Source organism: Ictalurus punctatus, chromosome 4, assembly GCF_001660625.3.
Source record: "Ictalurus punctatus breed USDA103 chromosome 4, Coco_2.0, whole genome shotgun sequence".
In the NCBI taxonomy this organism is placed as follows: Eukaryota; Metazoa; Chordata; class Actinopteri; order Siluriformes; family Ictaluridae; genus Ictalurus; species Ictalurus punctatus.
The window spans coordinates 13,675,985-13,689,564 of NC_071284.1; the positions used below are offsets into that span (position 1 = coordinate 13,675,985).

The window sequence follows — 13,580 nt, forward strand, 5'->3', positions numbered from 1 at the left end:
GTGGGGGGGAGATGTCACGTATGTGCTTTAACAAGACCCACCCCCAGGAGCTCACCGGCCAGTGCAAGGAGTGTTTGACTTGCTCAGATTTAATGTTGTGAAATTACTGTCTGTTTTTAGCTTCTCATTTGCTGAGCCCAGAATCTTGCACGAATCCGGACCCTTTTTAGGCATTTTCTTGTTTCATTAATAATTGTAGCGTTGATGTCTAATTAAAAAAATCTGCAGGTGAGCTGAAGGATTGATTTCAAGGTTGGAGGTGAAGCATGTAGGCGTCTTTTGTGACCTTGGGTCTTTTCAGAGACTGAAGTTGGATTCCAGCTGGGACACATGGCCCAGACTGACAAGGCCATCTGCTACAGCGCCAGGCTGGGAGAGGGAGGGAGGAAAGGGGTAAAGAAAGGGAGGGCAGGGGATACAGAATTCCTCCCACTGGGGTGTGGAGGGAGTAGATATTCTGGGAGATCATTGCTAGCACCTTGGAGTGGAACTTATACATTCAGTGTCTTCAAACATCATTGGAGTAGTCTAAAGCTTCTATGGTGGCCCGTTGAGAAGATCCAGGTCTGGTCTTCAAACTGAGCAGCACAGATGACATTCTTTCGGTTCTCTCAAGTTTTGCTGGTGGTGATGAGCAATCTTGGCTTTGGGGCTCTTGTATGCAGTGGATCCAGTTCCTTCATCTTGCCTCTGCACCCGAAGCTGAGCACGGTGGAATAAAGAGGCTGGCGGGTGCAGAGGCCTGGCGTGGGTTGTTTATCTTTTATCTGCTCCTACGTCCAAACAGAGACGGAGAGGGATTGTATGCTTTTTTTTTTTTTTTTTTTCTGAAGACCAAAGAGCCAGGTAAAGGAATATTTTTATGAGGCACATGTTCATAAAGATGGGCCAGGACCAAACAAAGCAGCAGATAGAGAAAGGGCTCAAGCTTTACCAGTCAAATGAGACAGAGAAAGCTCTACACGTCTGGATGAAGGTTCTGGAGAAGACCACTGATCCCGGGGGCAAGTTCAGGGCTTTAGGCTGTCTGATAACAGCACATTCAGAGATGGGGAAATACAAAGAGATGCTAAAGGTAAGCTATGTTTTTACGTTTTTGTCGATACGTTGCGGATATCAGAACACTTTTCAAATATGATATTATGACTGTGCATATGAAGCTTTACATTTTTAAGTATTTGTGTAATTGTGCAAAATACCTGATATCCATTTTCTATATATGACGATAGAAATGTCAATTTATAGCATAGACAGCTGATGTGGATAGCTATTATTTTAAAATATTTGATCATTCTAGCTAGGTGGCTTGCTAAAGAGATTGAAGTAGGCATATTATAACTAAGTTAGACAGACTGACTCACATTTCTTGTCGATTCACATATCATTGTAAGCTTTAATATTATATCTCAGAAAAATATTAAATGTCTTCCCTAAAGACATGTTTGATTATGATATGATATGGTTTACGTGAACATGTTCTATAACCAAACATATCGAAACATCATAGAAATGTGTGTAGCAGCATGCAGTCACAAAATTTTAAATTTAGCATATATATATATATATATATATATATATATATATATATATATATATATATATATATATATATATATATATATATATATATCAATATGAATGAAAAAAATATCATGTTCTTTGTTGATAACTGTTGACCAGTTATTTATTTATTTATTTATTGAAACCGCTACTAACACACTTGATTCAATAAATCCCACCACCATGAGCATCTGAAAAGTGACCATATAATATAAAGTATATAAAGTATAATTAGGGCTGCAATTTCACTATATTTTAAATGCAAAAAATAATAATAATAATAATCAGTTACTGTAGTACTACTACCACTGTACAGTCACAAACATTTCGTCAAACTCTTAATTTGTTCAATTAACAAATGAACAAATTATTGTTCACTGTTTATTTTGTTGTTGTTGTTGTTGTTAATATCTTTAATGAAGTCGATGTTGCTTCCAGACATTGTGGACTGTCTGGGCAGTTTGAGGACACCTTCTGGACACTCTCCAACTATCCCAGTAATATCTGATATAGCTGGAGAGGAAAGAGATAGTGTTGTCATTACATTACATACCTTCAATCTGACCTAAGTTATTTTCTCAGGTTAGAGTACTTTTTAAAGATTTGAGAGTGAGAGAGAGAGAGAGATTTAGGAAGTTCTGAAAAAATACATGGAGAGAATTCTTGCGGAACGCATGAACTGTTCATAATTATAAGGACAATAGTGCATGGACTGCGTGCAATTAAAATAATATAAGATTACCATTCACCTACTTTGTTAGGTTCAAATAAAACAAAGTGCACTCAACTATTTAAGTAGATCTTATGAGATGTTAATAGTTGCATGAATTTAAGTTTGATAACATAAATTCATGTAACTATTAACAGGAATTTAAGTTATTCATTAGATGTGATATATATCTGAAGTAATCTCAAGATATATATATATCTTGAGAAGCCATTTTAAATTTGTGGCTTCCGAAGGAAAGTGGTAACCAGAGCCTCATGATATATGATCCCCAACTCAGGATATGTTGTTGACATAAACCCCCTTACTCACAGGAACATGCTTTGCTAAGTTTAGTGTAGACTTCATTACCTCTTAACCAACATAAACAAAAGTGGTGAACAGAGTAGTAGACTCATACTTTTGTGTAGTATCTGTACAATTTATGCATGTAGAAGATGGAATGTACATTAAAATCAGTTGTGCTGATCATTTCAGTTTGGACCCTAAACCTATAGGAGAGTGTGTGAGGACTGACACTGTAACTACGGAGATTTGTCTTCTATGTGGGGCGACAGTACAGTGTAAATGCCACAGCAAAGTGAAAAGAAGATTCTATTCAAGGTTATATTCAAGTGAATGCATTTGAAAGCTCACAAAACTATCTTGAGGGGGATTTCGGCTCAGGTTTCCCAGTCAGCGTTCATAAAAATGTAAAATCGCTTACAAATTGCAAATACACTTACTGAGCAGCTTGGCAAATATAGGCCCGAGAAAGAAAAAAAATCCATACACTAAGGTACACGTAATAATTTTGCCGTGAGATTTATTCACTGTTTACTGAGCCATTCGTGATAGGCATAGTCTTAAAAGATACAACAGTGTAACAGTGCAAGAGTCAAGAATATTGACTCGTAGATACCTTGTATGAATAAGTTTAGCATATTATTACTGCATGAACATATACGCCTGTGATCGATCCTGTATAAAGTAATTATTCCCAAATAATTCATGCACTGCTTTTTTTCACATCATCTTATCCACTAACACACACACACACACACACACATACACATACATACATATATATCAGTATGCCCTAGCTCAGATCGACACAGCACGAGAGATGGAGGACCCAGACTACCTAACTGAAGGCTACCTGAACCTGGCCCGCAGCAACGAAAAGCTTTGTGACTTTCAGAAGACCATTTCATACTGCAAGACCTGTTTAAACATGCAAGGCACCACTGTGAGCCTGCAGCTCAACGGCCAAGTGTGTTTGAGCATGGGCAATGCCTTCCTGGGACTCAGTGTCTTTCAGAAAGCCTTGGAGAGTTACGAGAAGGCCCTGCGGTACGCCCACAATAATGATGACAAAATGCTGGAGTGCAGGGTGTGCTGCAGCCTGGGCAGCTTCTACATTCAGTTAAAGGTACAGTGCTCAATGGGCCCCGCTGCTGGTCATTCTATCTGTGAGAATCTATGTGAAAATGATTTGTCTATTATGTTCAGACCTGCATTTGTGATAAATCGGTTCATATGTAGCATGCTATGTAGTTTACAATAACGGCACACTCCTTGAACAACTAGTAGTGTAAACGTTTGGGTCACATACGACCTTCCACTGGCCTGATGTCACGCTGCTGCAGTAACTCACAGCATGGCACTGTAAGAAACCGCCAACGTGCAGGGTAACAGAAGACAAGCCAAATCCAGAAGGCCCGTCCAGATATAGACCTTTGTACTCACCTTGACACTGGAGATTTGTAAAGTTTAATCCTCCGGATACTCAGAATGGTCTGGTGTAATGAGTCTGTGATGAAATGGCATGTGGAGAATGTACTCGTATGTCAAAGTCACTGTCTGCCACAATATAGAAAATATAAGAATAGCCCCGTTTTTAACATCCTAGCATGATGTTCATGCAGTAAATTTTGATATTCATTCACTAGAAAGTGTGTTCACTGGATGCGATACTGTATGATATACTGTATGTTCATGCGTATTCTTTGCTCTTGTAGGATTATGAGAAGGCCCTGTTTTTTCCATGCAAAGCAGCTGAGCTTGTCAATGACTATGGGAAAGGCTGGAGTCTCAAGTACCGTGCCATGAGCCAGTACCACATGTCAGTGGCCTACAGGAAGTTGGAGCGCCTGCCAGATGCCATGGAATGCTGTGAGGTAAGCACTAGTGGAGACTTCTAGTAAGAGCTCATGTGGAAAGGTTTATGTCAAGCATTGATTCATTTGGCAGACACTTTGATTTAAATTGGCTAACAAGTGAGATCAAATACTACCCAAGAATATAGTTGTTAATCTGCTAAACTTCCTAGATATGCTTTTCGGTCCAGACATCACTGTTTTTTTGTTTTGTTTTGTTTTGTTTTTTTGTCTTTTGTTTTTTTTTTTGTAAGTTAGTTTTACTGTAGTTACTGAATGATTAAAAGTAGCTACTGATTAATATGCGTTACGATGGATTAATAAGCTGGAATTTTAAAAACACTGAATCTGTAACAACCAAGCAGAAACAAGAGTGAACAGATAACAGAGACATGAGGGTCGGAGAAAGTTCCGGTACAAGCAAGTCATGAAATACTGAGTCAGGCTATGAATTTTACACTTTGACTCAGAATTAATGGTAGTGTTTTGCTGAGACAATAAGGTTCTGTTGTAACAGCTCAATATGTAACTTTGCAGACTGCCATTGGAAAGCACTGTAACTGTAAATATACCAGACATTATATCATTGGTGACCTGAATGTCTCCCAACTGTACTGAAGTTTAGCAGTCGCTTTGTCATAGTTTCAACTGTGGTGACACACTCCATGTTTCTGTGCGTAGCTACATCTGAGCGGGGTCCAACAACTGACAGGTGCAGCTGTTTGTGAGTCGTGTGCCAGACCACTCTACTTTACTATAACGGATAAAAATATGCCAAAGGCCCTGTACCATGTTAAAGTGCCGTCGACATGAAGCTATTAGTCCTTACTCTGACAAGCAGTGCAACAAAGAGACATTACACTGGACTGTAAATATCAAACTGCAGTAATACACGGACAGACGGCAGACTAGCACATTCCTGTTTACTCTTGTGATCGGATTTCAGCTGTTGTGCGACTGGCATGGGGGCTGTGCTTCCCAAAGTGTCTTGTGGAACTTTCGTTAATGCTCCTGTAACCTTAAAAACAAAGTAAACAAATTTCATCTGCTCCCACAGGAATCAATGAAGATAGCTCTGCAGCATGGAGATCGTCCTCTTCAAGCCATGTGTCTTCTGAATTTTGCAGATATTCATCGCTGCCGCAATGATGTTGATGTAAGCCACGTTCACGCTGAAACTTTATGAAAACCTACTTGATATAAATCATCACAGTTCCAGGCTTCATCACATAAAGATTTGTAGATTGAGACTTTTAGTATTATAAGCTTCTGTCTCAGTGAAGGTAGAGTCCTTGATGTTTTATTTCCTCTGATGCTTGTTAAACAAGTCCTCATCCCCACAAGGAACACTGATCATTCATTCATTCATCTTCAGTAACTGCTTTGTCCTGGTCAGGGTTGCGGTGGATCTGGAGCCTATCCCAAGAACACTAGGGATAGTGCAGGAATACACCCTGGCTGGGACACCAGTCCACCTCAGGGCATTAGTCACACACACACACACGCGCATAGAACCAATAGAATGCGGTGGAAGAACACACAGACACAGGGAGTACATGTGAAATTCCACAGTCATTAACCCGAGCTCCGGATTGTATCATGGACCTTTTCATATGTGAAGGTTGATCATATTCTTATTTTTCTCAGAAAGCATTCCCTCGCTATGAGTCTTCAATGTGTATAATGACAGAGACTGGCAACCGCCTTGGACAAGCAGCCATCCACTTAGGAGTGGGGAAGTGTTGGTTACTGCAGAAGGAGCTTGACAAGGTGATGAAGTGCTTCGAAAATCTGCATTTTAAAAGCCATTACATAACAAAATTAAACAAGCTTACACTTACCAGTATTTGAAAAGGTGCGAGGTATTGTAGTTTTAAGGGACCTCATTCCTTACATTTCTGACATTATTTTCTCTCTTTTCTAGGCACTGGATTCTTTTCAGCGAGCGTACGAACTAGCAGACGGAATCGGCAACAAGGTATGTTAAGTGAGTCTTTATCATTTGGCTAAACAAATACTCAGTCAAATTGCCTTTATTATCCATCTACTTCCACAGCATACATCAGAAGCAACATCATTTTATTCATCATAGACATTTACACGTATTAGGAATGTTTCTAGGTGTTTGGTCATGACACGATACATTCAACACAGTTTACAACACGTGCATCATGGACAACACACAACACAATAACTATTCTAACATCCAAATTACCTTTATTACCTGAATACTTCCACAGTGAACATAATGCATATATAAATGCTTCTTTGCTTTCCACCAATGATAGTCTATGTTTAAAAGTGTAGCCCATGTGTTTTTCCACAGCTGTGTTCTCTGAAGGTACACTGCCTGTCGGAGGGCATCTACCGTAGCAGGGAGCAGCAGGATGAGCTCCGAGAGCAGGTGGTGAAGTTCCTGCAATGTGTAGAAGAGCTGGAGCTCTACTGTGGCATGTGTGGCGAGTCAATCGGGGAGAGGAACCAGCAGCTCCAGGCTTTGCCTTGCTCCCACATCTTTCACCTCAAGTATGTGTCCTTCCTGTTCATACACTAAACTATGAAAGCAGTTTTCTGACTGACATAACCACATCATAAAGATGTCATAGAAGATACAATTTATGAGACTTGTCAGGACAGTAAATCAGTGTCATATTGCTATTATTGATAGCCACCATAACATTTGATGATGTGGCGGCTCATGTCACATGCTCCAGTTAGCATATATTTTATGCCATGATAGATCTTTTGATGCAGACTTCATAAAAACTGTCATGATGTCTGATGAAATAAGTGTTACATTTGCTCTGAGCTTCTTATGAGAAGTGTCACCTGTCATACAGGTCATTTTATTTGGATAATTTTTTTTTTTTTTTTGATGCAGTTTCTGTCCTCTTGTCTTGTTTTTGTCACATTTAATTAAACCATTTTCACACACCAAAATATACATTTGTTCCTTCTGTAAAAATCCACGATATTCATCCACGTGAGAGAAACATGAATACAGGGCTAGTCTAGCCTTTGTTTACACTCATTGTCATTGTTACATTCCAACCTGAATACACAGGATTAAGAGCAGTGATTTAAAAGTGTAATTAAAATGTTTGGCTAATCTACTGTTGCATTCAGATGAAGATGAGAACATGATATGCTGCTGTTCATGTGGTGAGAACATTGTTGCTAGACAACTGAGATATAGCCTTCATGTATTTATACAGACAATGTAAATGTACAATCAGCAGCCATTTTAATAGGAACACCTGTACATTTTCACTCATGCCGTATCAGCCATATCAGGATAGTTGAAGATCGATGGTTTGATGTGGTGTGCATTCTGTGAGATGTTTTTCTGCTCAACATGGTTGTAAAGAGTGGTTATTTGAGTGTCTATAAATTGCAATGCCAGGTGTCCCTATATTCCTTGGAATCCATGCTGAGTTCAATGGACCCTGTGATGTCAATTTCTGCCTAATTAGACTTTGGCCATCTTGGATTTTGTTAAAACATTTTCGCTACTCCTCCTACGAATTTTGTCCAAATGTTACCAAATTTGGCTCATAACATCTTGAGACCAATCCACATAAAAGTTATTGAATGGAATGTTGATTTTTTTAAACCATTCGCTTGTAACAAACCAACAAATCTGGCGATGACGTCGTCAATCAGGAAGTGATGCTGTGTCTCATTGACAACTTTACACATTGTCTTGAAAGTTGGTACATGGCTTCAGTACTATGGCCTGAGGCTATGAAACAAATTTCATGACACCGCCACCTAGAGGTCAAAAGTTACAATGACATGTAGAAAATGCTTGATGTAATCTGTGTTTTCGCTAGTCCTCCCACAAATTACACCCAATAATCATTGAATTTGGATCATATCATCTTAAAACCTGTCTGCTCAAAATTTATCAGATCAATTTTGAAATTGATAACCGTTCTCCCACAATATGCCCACAAAGGCAAAATACAGGTTCTTAAGTCATGTCTGCAGTGCATTCACATATCAGCGCCAAACTTATGTATGTTCAGGACCATGCTCTGAATGTACCCAAGAAGTTTCACTCCAGTGCCACCTAGTGGTGAAATGCTATAGTAGCTGTAGACTGTTGTGCACGAAGTCCCAGGAGATCAGCAGTTTCTGAAATGCTCAAACCGGTCCATGTGGCGCCAACAACCGTTTCCTTTGGCATTTAGTATGTAGTAGGCATACAGCATAAAATAAGTAAGCGATACAGTCCTGTGCAACAGAATACTACATAGTATGACAAATTATATAATAAATTCTAGATTTATGCTGGAATTCTCCTTAGCCTGTATCTGCGCCTGTATCTCCTTAGCCTGAAAGCTCTTAGCCTGTATCTGCTCTGCTCTGTGCTGTTGCTGCACCATTGGCTGATTGGATAATTACATGAATGTACAGGTGCAAAATTTAGCATGTGACATAAAATGTTATGGTTAGCACGTTTGCATTTCACCACCAGGGTTGGGGGCTCAATTCCTGCCTCCGCCCTGTGTGTGTGTGGAGTTTTCATGTTCTCCCTGTGCTTTGGGGTTTTCCTCCAGGTACACCGGTTTCCTCCTCCAGGTACTCCGGTTTCCTCCTCCAGTCCAAAGACATGCGTTGTAGGCTGATTGGCATCTCTAAATTGTCCGTAGTGTATGAGTGTGTGTGATTGTAAGCTGTGATGCGTTGGCACTCCCTCTAGGATGTCCCCCACCTTGTGCTCCAACAGTACAGAAAATGGATGGATGGACATTAAACATTATGCCAGCCAACATGTCAGTTAAAATTAATAGAAACTTGTAACTGGACATGGGAGTATAAGACATTTTTCATGACATGTTTATGAAGTGTATAGTGCTTAAGTACATTATTACAGAAATCATTTTATATCGATGCTGGTTATGTTATTGATACTTTTTTGTTTAAATAGGTGCCTGCAGACGAATGGGACACAGGGATGCCCGAAATGTCGCCGTTCATCCATGAAGCCAGGTTTTGTATGACACGGTTGTGAAGTTCTACTTTGGACTAAGCGACATATTATCGTGGCTCCACTTGAGAAAAAGACTGCAGCGTTCTCTGCAGGAGACACATAAACAGAACAAAGGGAGTGTGTTAAATTCCACCCTGTTCAGCTCATCTGGAATTAATATCGACACTGAACACGAATGGAAATAGCCGTAAAGGAGAGCTCCAGCCATCTGCACAAAGTGTACACTTTATGCTGTGAGACTTTGCGCTGACTCAAAATCTGTGTATGCCCTAGTGGGCTAGCTGGAGGCAGCAAGTCGGATACAAAATTCTTAAAGCACTAGGTGTATAAATGAAGAAAAAAATGTTTAAAAAAAGAGTGATGTGACAAGGGGTCTCTATACATATCATCTTGCTACGTCAGTGTACACTGGCTATGTGGCATGGATCATTTTTTCATGGATTCAGGTAGAATTATTTAGGACATGCCACGTTTGGCATCTGTAAATTGAATAAAATGTAGAAATGATGCTGATTGTTAAAATGCATTACATTTTCGTACTGTAGTAATATTATATGATTATTGCTAGGCTACTGTATATAGCACTAACAAACTATATACATTTAAACTGTAAAACTTGGGGATATAGTTAATGTACTGTATATACTTTGTACTACAAAACAATCGTGTCAGTAGCTAGTTTGTTGTTTAGGGAGGTCCAGTGATTACAATGACGGTAAAAATCAAATGCAGCCAGCTGTGGTTTTAACACTGTGTTCATAACAGACCCTCTGAACAGACTTAAATACCATTTTATACTAAAGATGTTCATATTAACTGAACCAAATGTGTGCTGCAGTGGTTCTTAATCACAATCCCGAGGATCCATTTGCACTGCATTTTTTCCCCTTACCTATTTTACACAGTTAACACAGCACATATCAGTTACAGCCCTTCATGAGCCATTGAAAATCAGTCTAAAGCATGGGATCATTAGGGACTAGGACTTAGAATCCTTTCACTACTGCATGTCTGCTTGTCTCCCTGCTTTCTCTGCCCACAACAGAGCTTTCATAAATAAGACAAATTTTTAGTAAATGTATGCATGCATGTATGATTCATAAAATATATAGGTAGCTTATTAAAAATTGGATGCATATTACACAGTAGCTACACAGATTGTATTGTGGTTCGACATCTAACTGAATAACAGAATATTTGGTAAATAAAAGATTATTGTTGAATGTCAACTCTTAAGAAAGAGTGAATTCTTATAACTAAATGGGAGCAATGTGAGATGCTGCTGCTCTTCTGTATGTATTCATTTTCTTACTTCTGGAATTATTATTAGTTCTATCTTATGTTTTCAAAATTAATATAACTGTTCGATTTTACTAACAACTCACATGTAGCAATTTCGCATTCTGTCATCTCCCAGTACAAAACTACCTCTTTCCATTTATTCTTTACAACACAAGCATGTATTTGCTTTAGGATCAGAGTTACAGTTGCAATCGAAATTATTCAAGTGCCCACTACAAATCAGGTTTATCGGCATAATTTACAGACTTGCAGCTGTTTGCAATGAACAAATCAAGCAAAAGAATGCTTCAAGCGGTTTCCCCAAATTCAACTGAAAATGTAACTTTTATAATGATTTATCCAGTTTAAAAATTATTCAACCCCTTCATAGCAAGCATCTTTAGTACTTCGTAGAACACCCTTTTGCTGTTATGACCTGCTGCAACGAGATGAATAGTTTCTGGCAGCGTTCCTGAGGAATCTTAGCCCATTCCTTATGACCAGTGGCCTCCAGTTCAGTAATATTCTTGGGTTTGTGTGCTGCACCCACCTTCTTCTAATCCCACCAGAGATTTTTCTATGGGGTTCAAGTCAGGTGGCTGTGATGGCCCCGTAGAATCTTCCAGGACTTCTTCTGCAGCCAAGCCTTGGTGGAATTTGAGGTATGCTTGGGATCATTGTCCTGTTGGAAGATCCAATTCAGCTTCCTCACAGACAGCATGACATTTTCTCCTTGGATTTCCTGATACTTCAGTGAATCCATCTCGCCGTCCACACGCTGCAGGTTTCCTTTGCCAGAGGATGCAAAGCAGCCCCAGAGCATCACCGAACCGCCACCATGCTTGACGGTGGACAGAGTGTTCTTTCCTCATTCTTCTTCCTCCAGACATACCGCTGATCCATCGTGCTGAAAAGTTCCAGTTTTGTTTCATCGCTCCGCAGAACAAAATCCCAAAACTTCTGTGGCTTATTTATATGATTTTGAGCTGACCTTTCTTGTATTTTTTACTTAATTCTTGCATCAGGTATGCTTGAGACAACACCTGTTTTGCATATTTGTACTGTTGTGAGGGATTCTATTCAGGGGGTTGAATAATTTTGAGACTGAAGAAATCATTATAAGTTGCATTTTCAGTTGAATTTGGGGAAACCGCTTGAGGCATTCGTTGTGTTGAACTATTTCAATTGCTTTGTTTGATTTGTTCATTGTAAACAGCTGAAAGTCTGTAAGTTTTGACAATAAACCTGATTTGCAGTGGGGGTTGAATAAGTTTGATTGCAACTGTAAGCTCCAAATATTATAAAATATATATGTTGAATGTTTGAGAATGGTCCTACAGACATATCCAGTGGGTTTTGTTTTTTTTTTTTTTTATAGTGAAATTGCAATAAAACTTTTTGCTACAATTGATGACAGACTCTTCCTTTTCCATGACAACATACCTACACATATTGTGCACATATATATATATATTTTTATTGTAAAACCTTTACAGGTCCTGTTACACTCGATAACAGCACAGCTTAAACTAAACTGATCCTTAGTAATGAGTGCACAGGCGTGTGATATGAAAAGAAGCAGTTGCTTCCCAATAATTGTTGATGCTCTAGCTCAGGGATGTCCAATCTTATCAGCAAAGGGGCGGTGTGGGTGCAGGTTTTCATTCCAACCCAGCAGGAACCACGCCTGATTCCATCAGTTTAATCGATCTTGGCTTTCAGTAGACTCGGGCGTGGTTCCTGCTTGGTTCGAATGAAAACCTGCACCCACACCGGCCCTTTCCGGATAAGATTGGACACCCCTGCTCTAGCCATATGGTGGTTCTCATTGTGGGAAATTTAACAAATCATCGTTCAGTACTCATTAAATTGTCTTAGTAACTTTAACTGCCAAGAATTTTTTGTCATTTAATAATTTCATGTTCTTTCATTCTTTCCTTCTCCTTCCACTTTTCATGGTGGCAACAGGTTGAGATGGTCTCTTCTCTGTCCCTAGCTACAGATTCCAGCTGGGGGAATCCCAGACATCCCAAGCCAACTGAGATATAACCTTTCCAGCAAGTCCTGGGTCTGCCCCCGGGGTTTCCAAAGAGTGACATGTCTGATACACTCCTCCAGAATGGCATCATTGTAGGCACTCAAAAGCATCTCAACAGCAGCTCTTAGATTGTAGAGCTCCTCAATGCAACATGAAGATGGTTTTGGACTGCATCGTTATGAGCAGTTTTGCTAAAGTGGCTTGGGACTACAATTGCTATGATAGCTTTAGGACTGCAGTTGCCACAAACAGTTTTGCACTCAAGTCTCCATCACTGAACAGTTGATCACTTCAACAAATAGTGTTCATGTGGAAACTATAATGAATTTCCTGTTTACACAACTGTACTTTCTGACCGTGTAGTACAAGGTTATAGAAGGGAGTTATTTATAATTTTACTATCTGGGGTCACTTAGCTGAGAATTGGTTCCCTTCTGAGTCTGGTTCCTCTCAAGTTTTCTTCCTCATATCGTTTCAGAGTTTTTCTTTGCCACCGTAGCCTCTAGCTTGCTCATTATTGAAATATGTATCAATTTTAAACTGATATCCTAAATGTATAAATTTCTGTAAAGCTGCTTTCTGACAATATCTAGTTTTAAAAGAGTTATACAAATAAAATCTAATTGAACCATGGAGATTAAGTCCAGCAACTCCACAGGAGAACCTCGTTTCCACCACCTGTACCCGCGACCTTATACTTCCAGTCTTCTCATTTACTACAAAAAAATATTTTTTAATAGTTTAACATGTATTTCAGTTGCATTATTAAAATAAAATAGTCAAATTTATTTAGTTTAAAGAAGAAGAAAAAAAAGCCAATGTTTAAATGTTTGTGGGTGT

At 39.2% G+C, this 13,580-nt stretch overlaps 1 protein-coding gene across 2 annotated transcripts; it reads left to right on the top strand.

Moving 5' to 3' along the window:
- The first annotated feature begins 421 nt into the window (after nt 1–421).
- On the top strand, nt 422–13,531 carry rapsn (receptor-associated protein of the synapse, 43kD). 2 transcript variants are annotated; one of them, XM_047154966.2, is made up of 9 exons: nt 422–1,075; nt 3,360–3,698; nt 4,288–4,446; nt 5,483–5,581; nt 6,073–6,195; nt 6,350–6,403; nt 6,752–6,951; nt 9,359–9,420; nt 12,671–13,531. In XM_047154966.2, exons 1-9 carry the CDS (start codon nt 863–865, stop codon nt 12,673–12,675), a joined length of 1,254 nt encoding a protein of 417 aa, XP_047010922.1. In that variant the 5' UTR covers nt 422–862; the 3' UTR covers nt 12,676–13,531. The 2 variants fall into 2 exon arrangements, with proteins under 2 accessions (XP_047010922.1, XP_017321331.1); XM_017465842.3 differs by lacking the exon at nt 12,671–13,531 and having other exon boundaries at nt 424–1,075; nt 9,359–12,113.
- Nucleotides 13,532–13,580: the final 49 nt, after the last annotated feature.

Coding starts and splice junctions, on each gene's coding strand:
- rapsn (XM_017465842.3), top strand. CDS start 863: ATGAGGCACATGTTCATAAAGATGGGCCAGGACCAAACAAAGCAGCAG. Junction 1,076..3,359: donor AATACAAAGAGATGCTAAAG/GTAAGCTATGTT, acceptor CATATATATCAG/TATGCCCTAGCTCAGATCGA. Junction 6,196..6,349: donor TGCAGAAGGAGCTTGACAAG/GTGATGAAGTGC, acceptor TCTCTTTTCTAG/GCACTGGATTCTTTTCAGCG.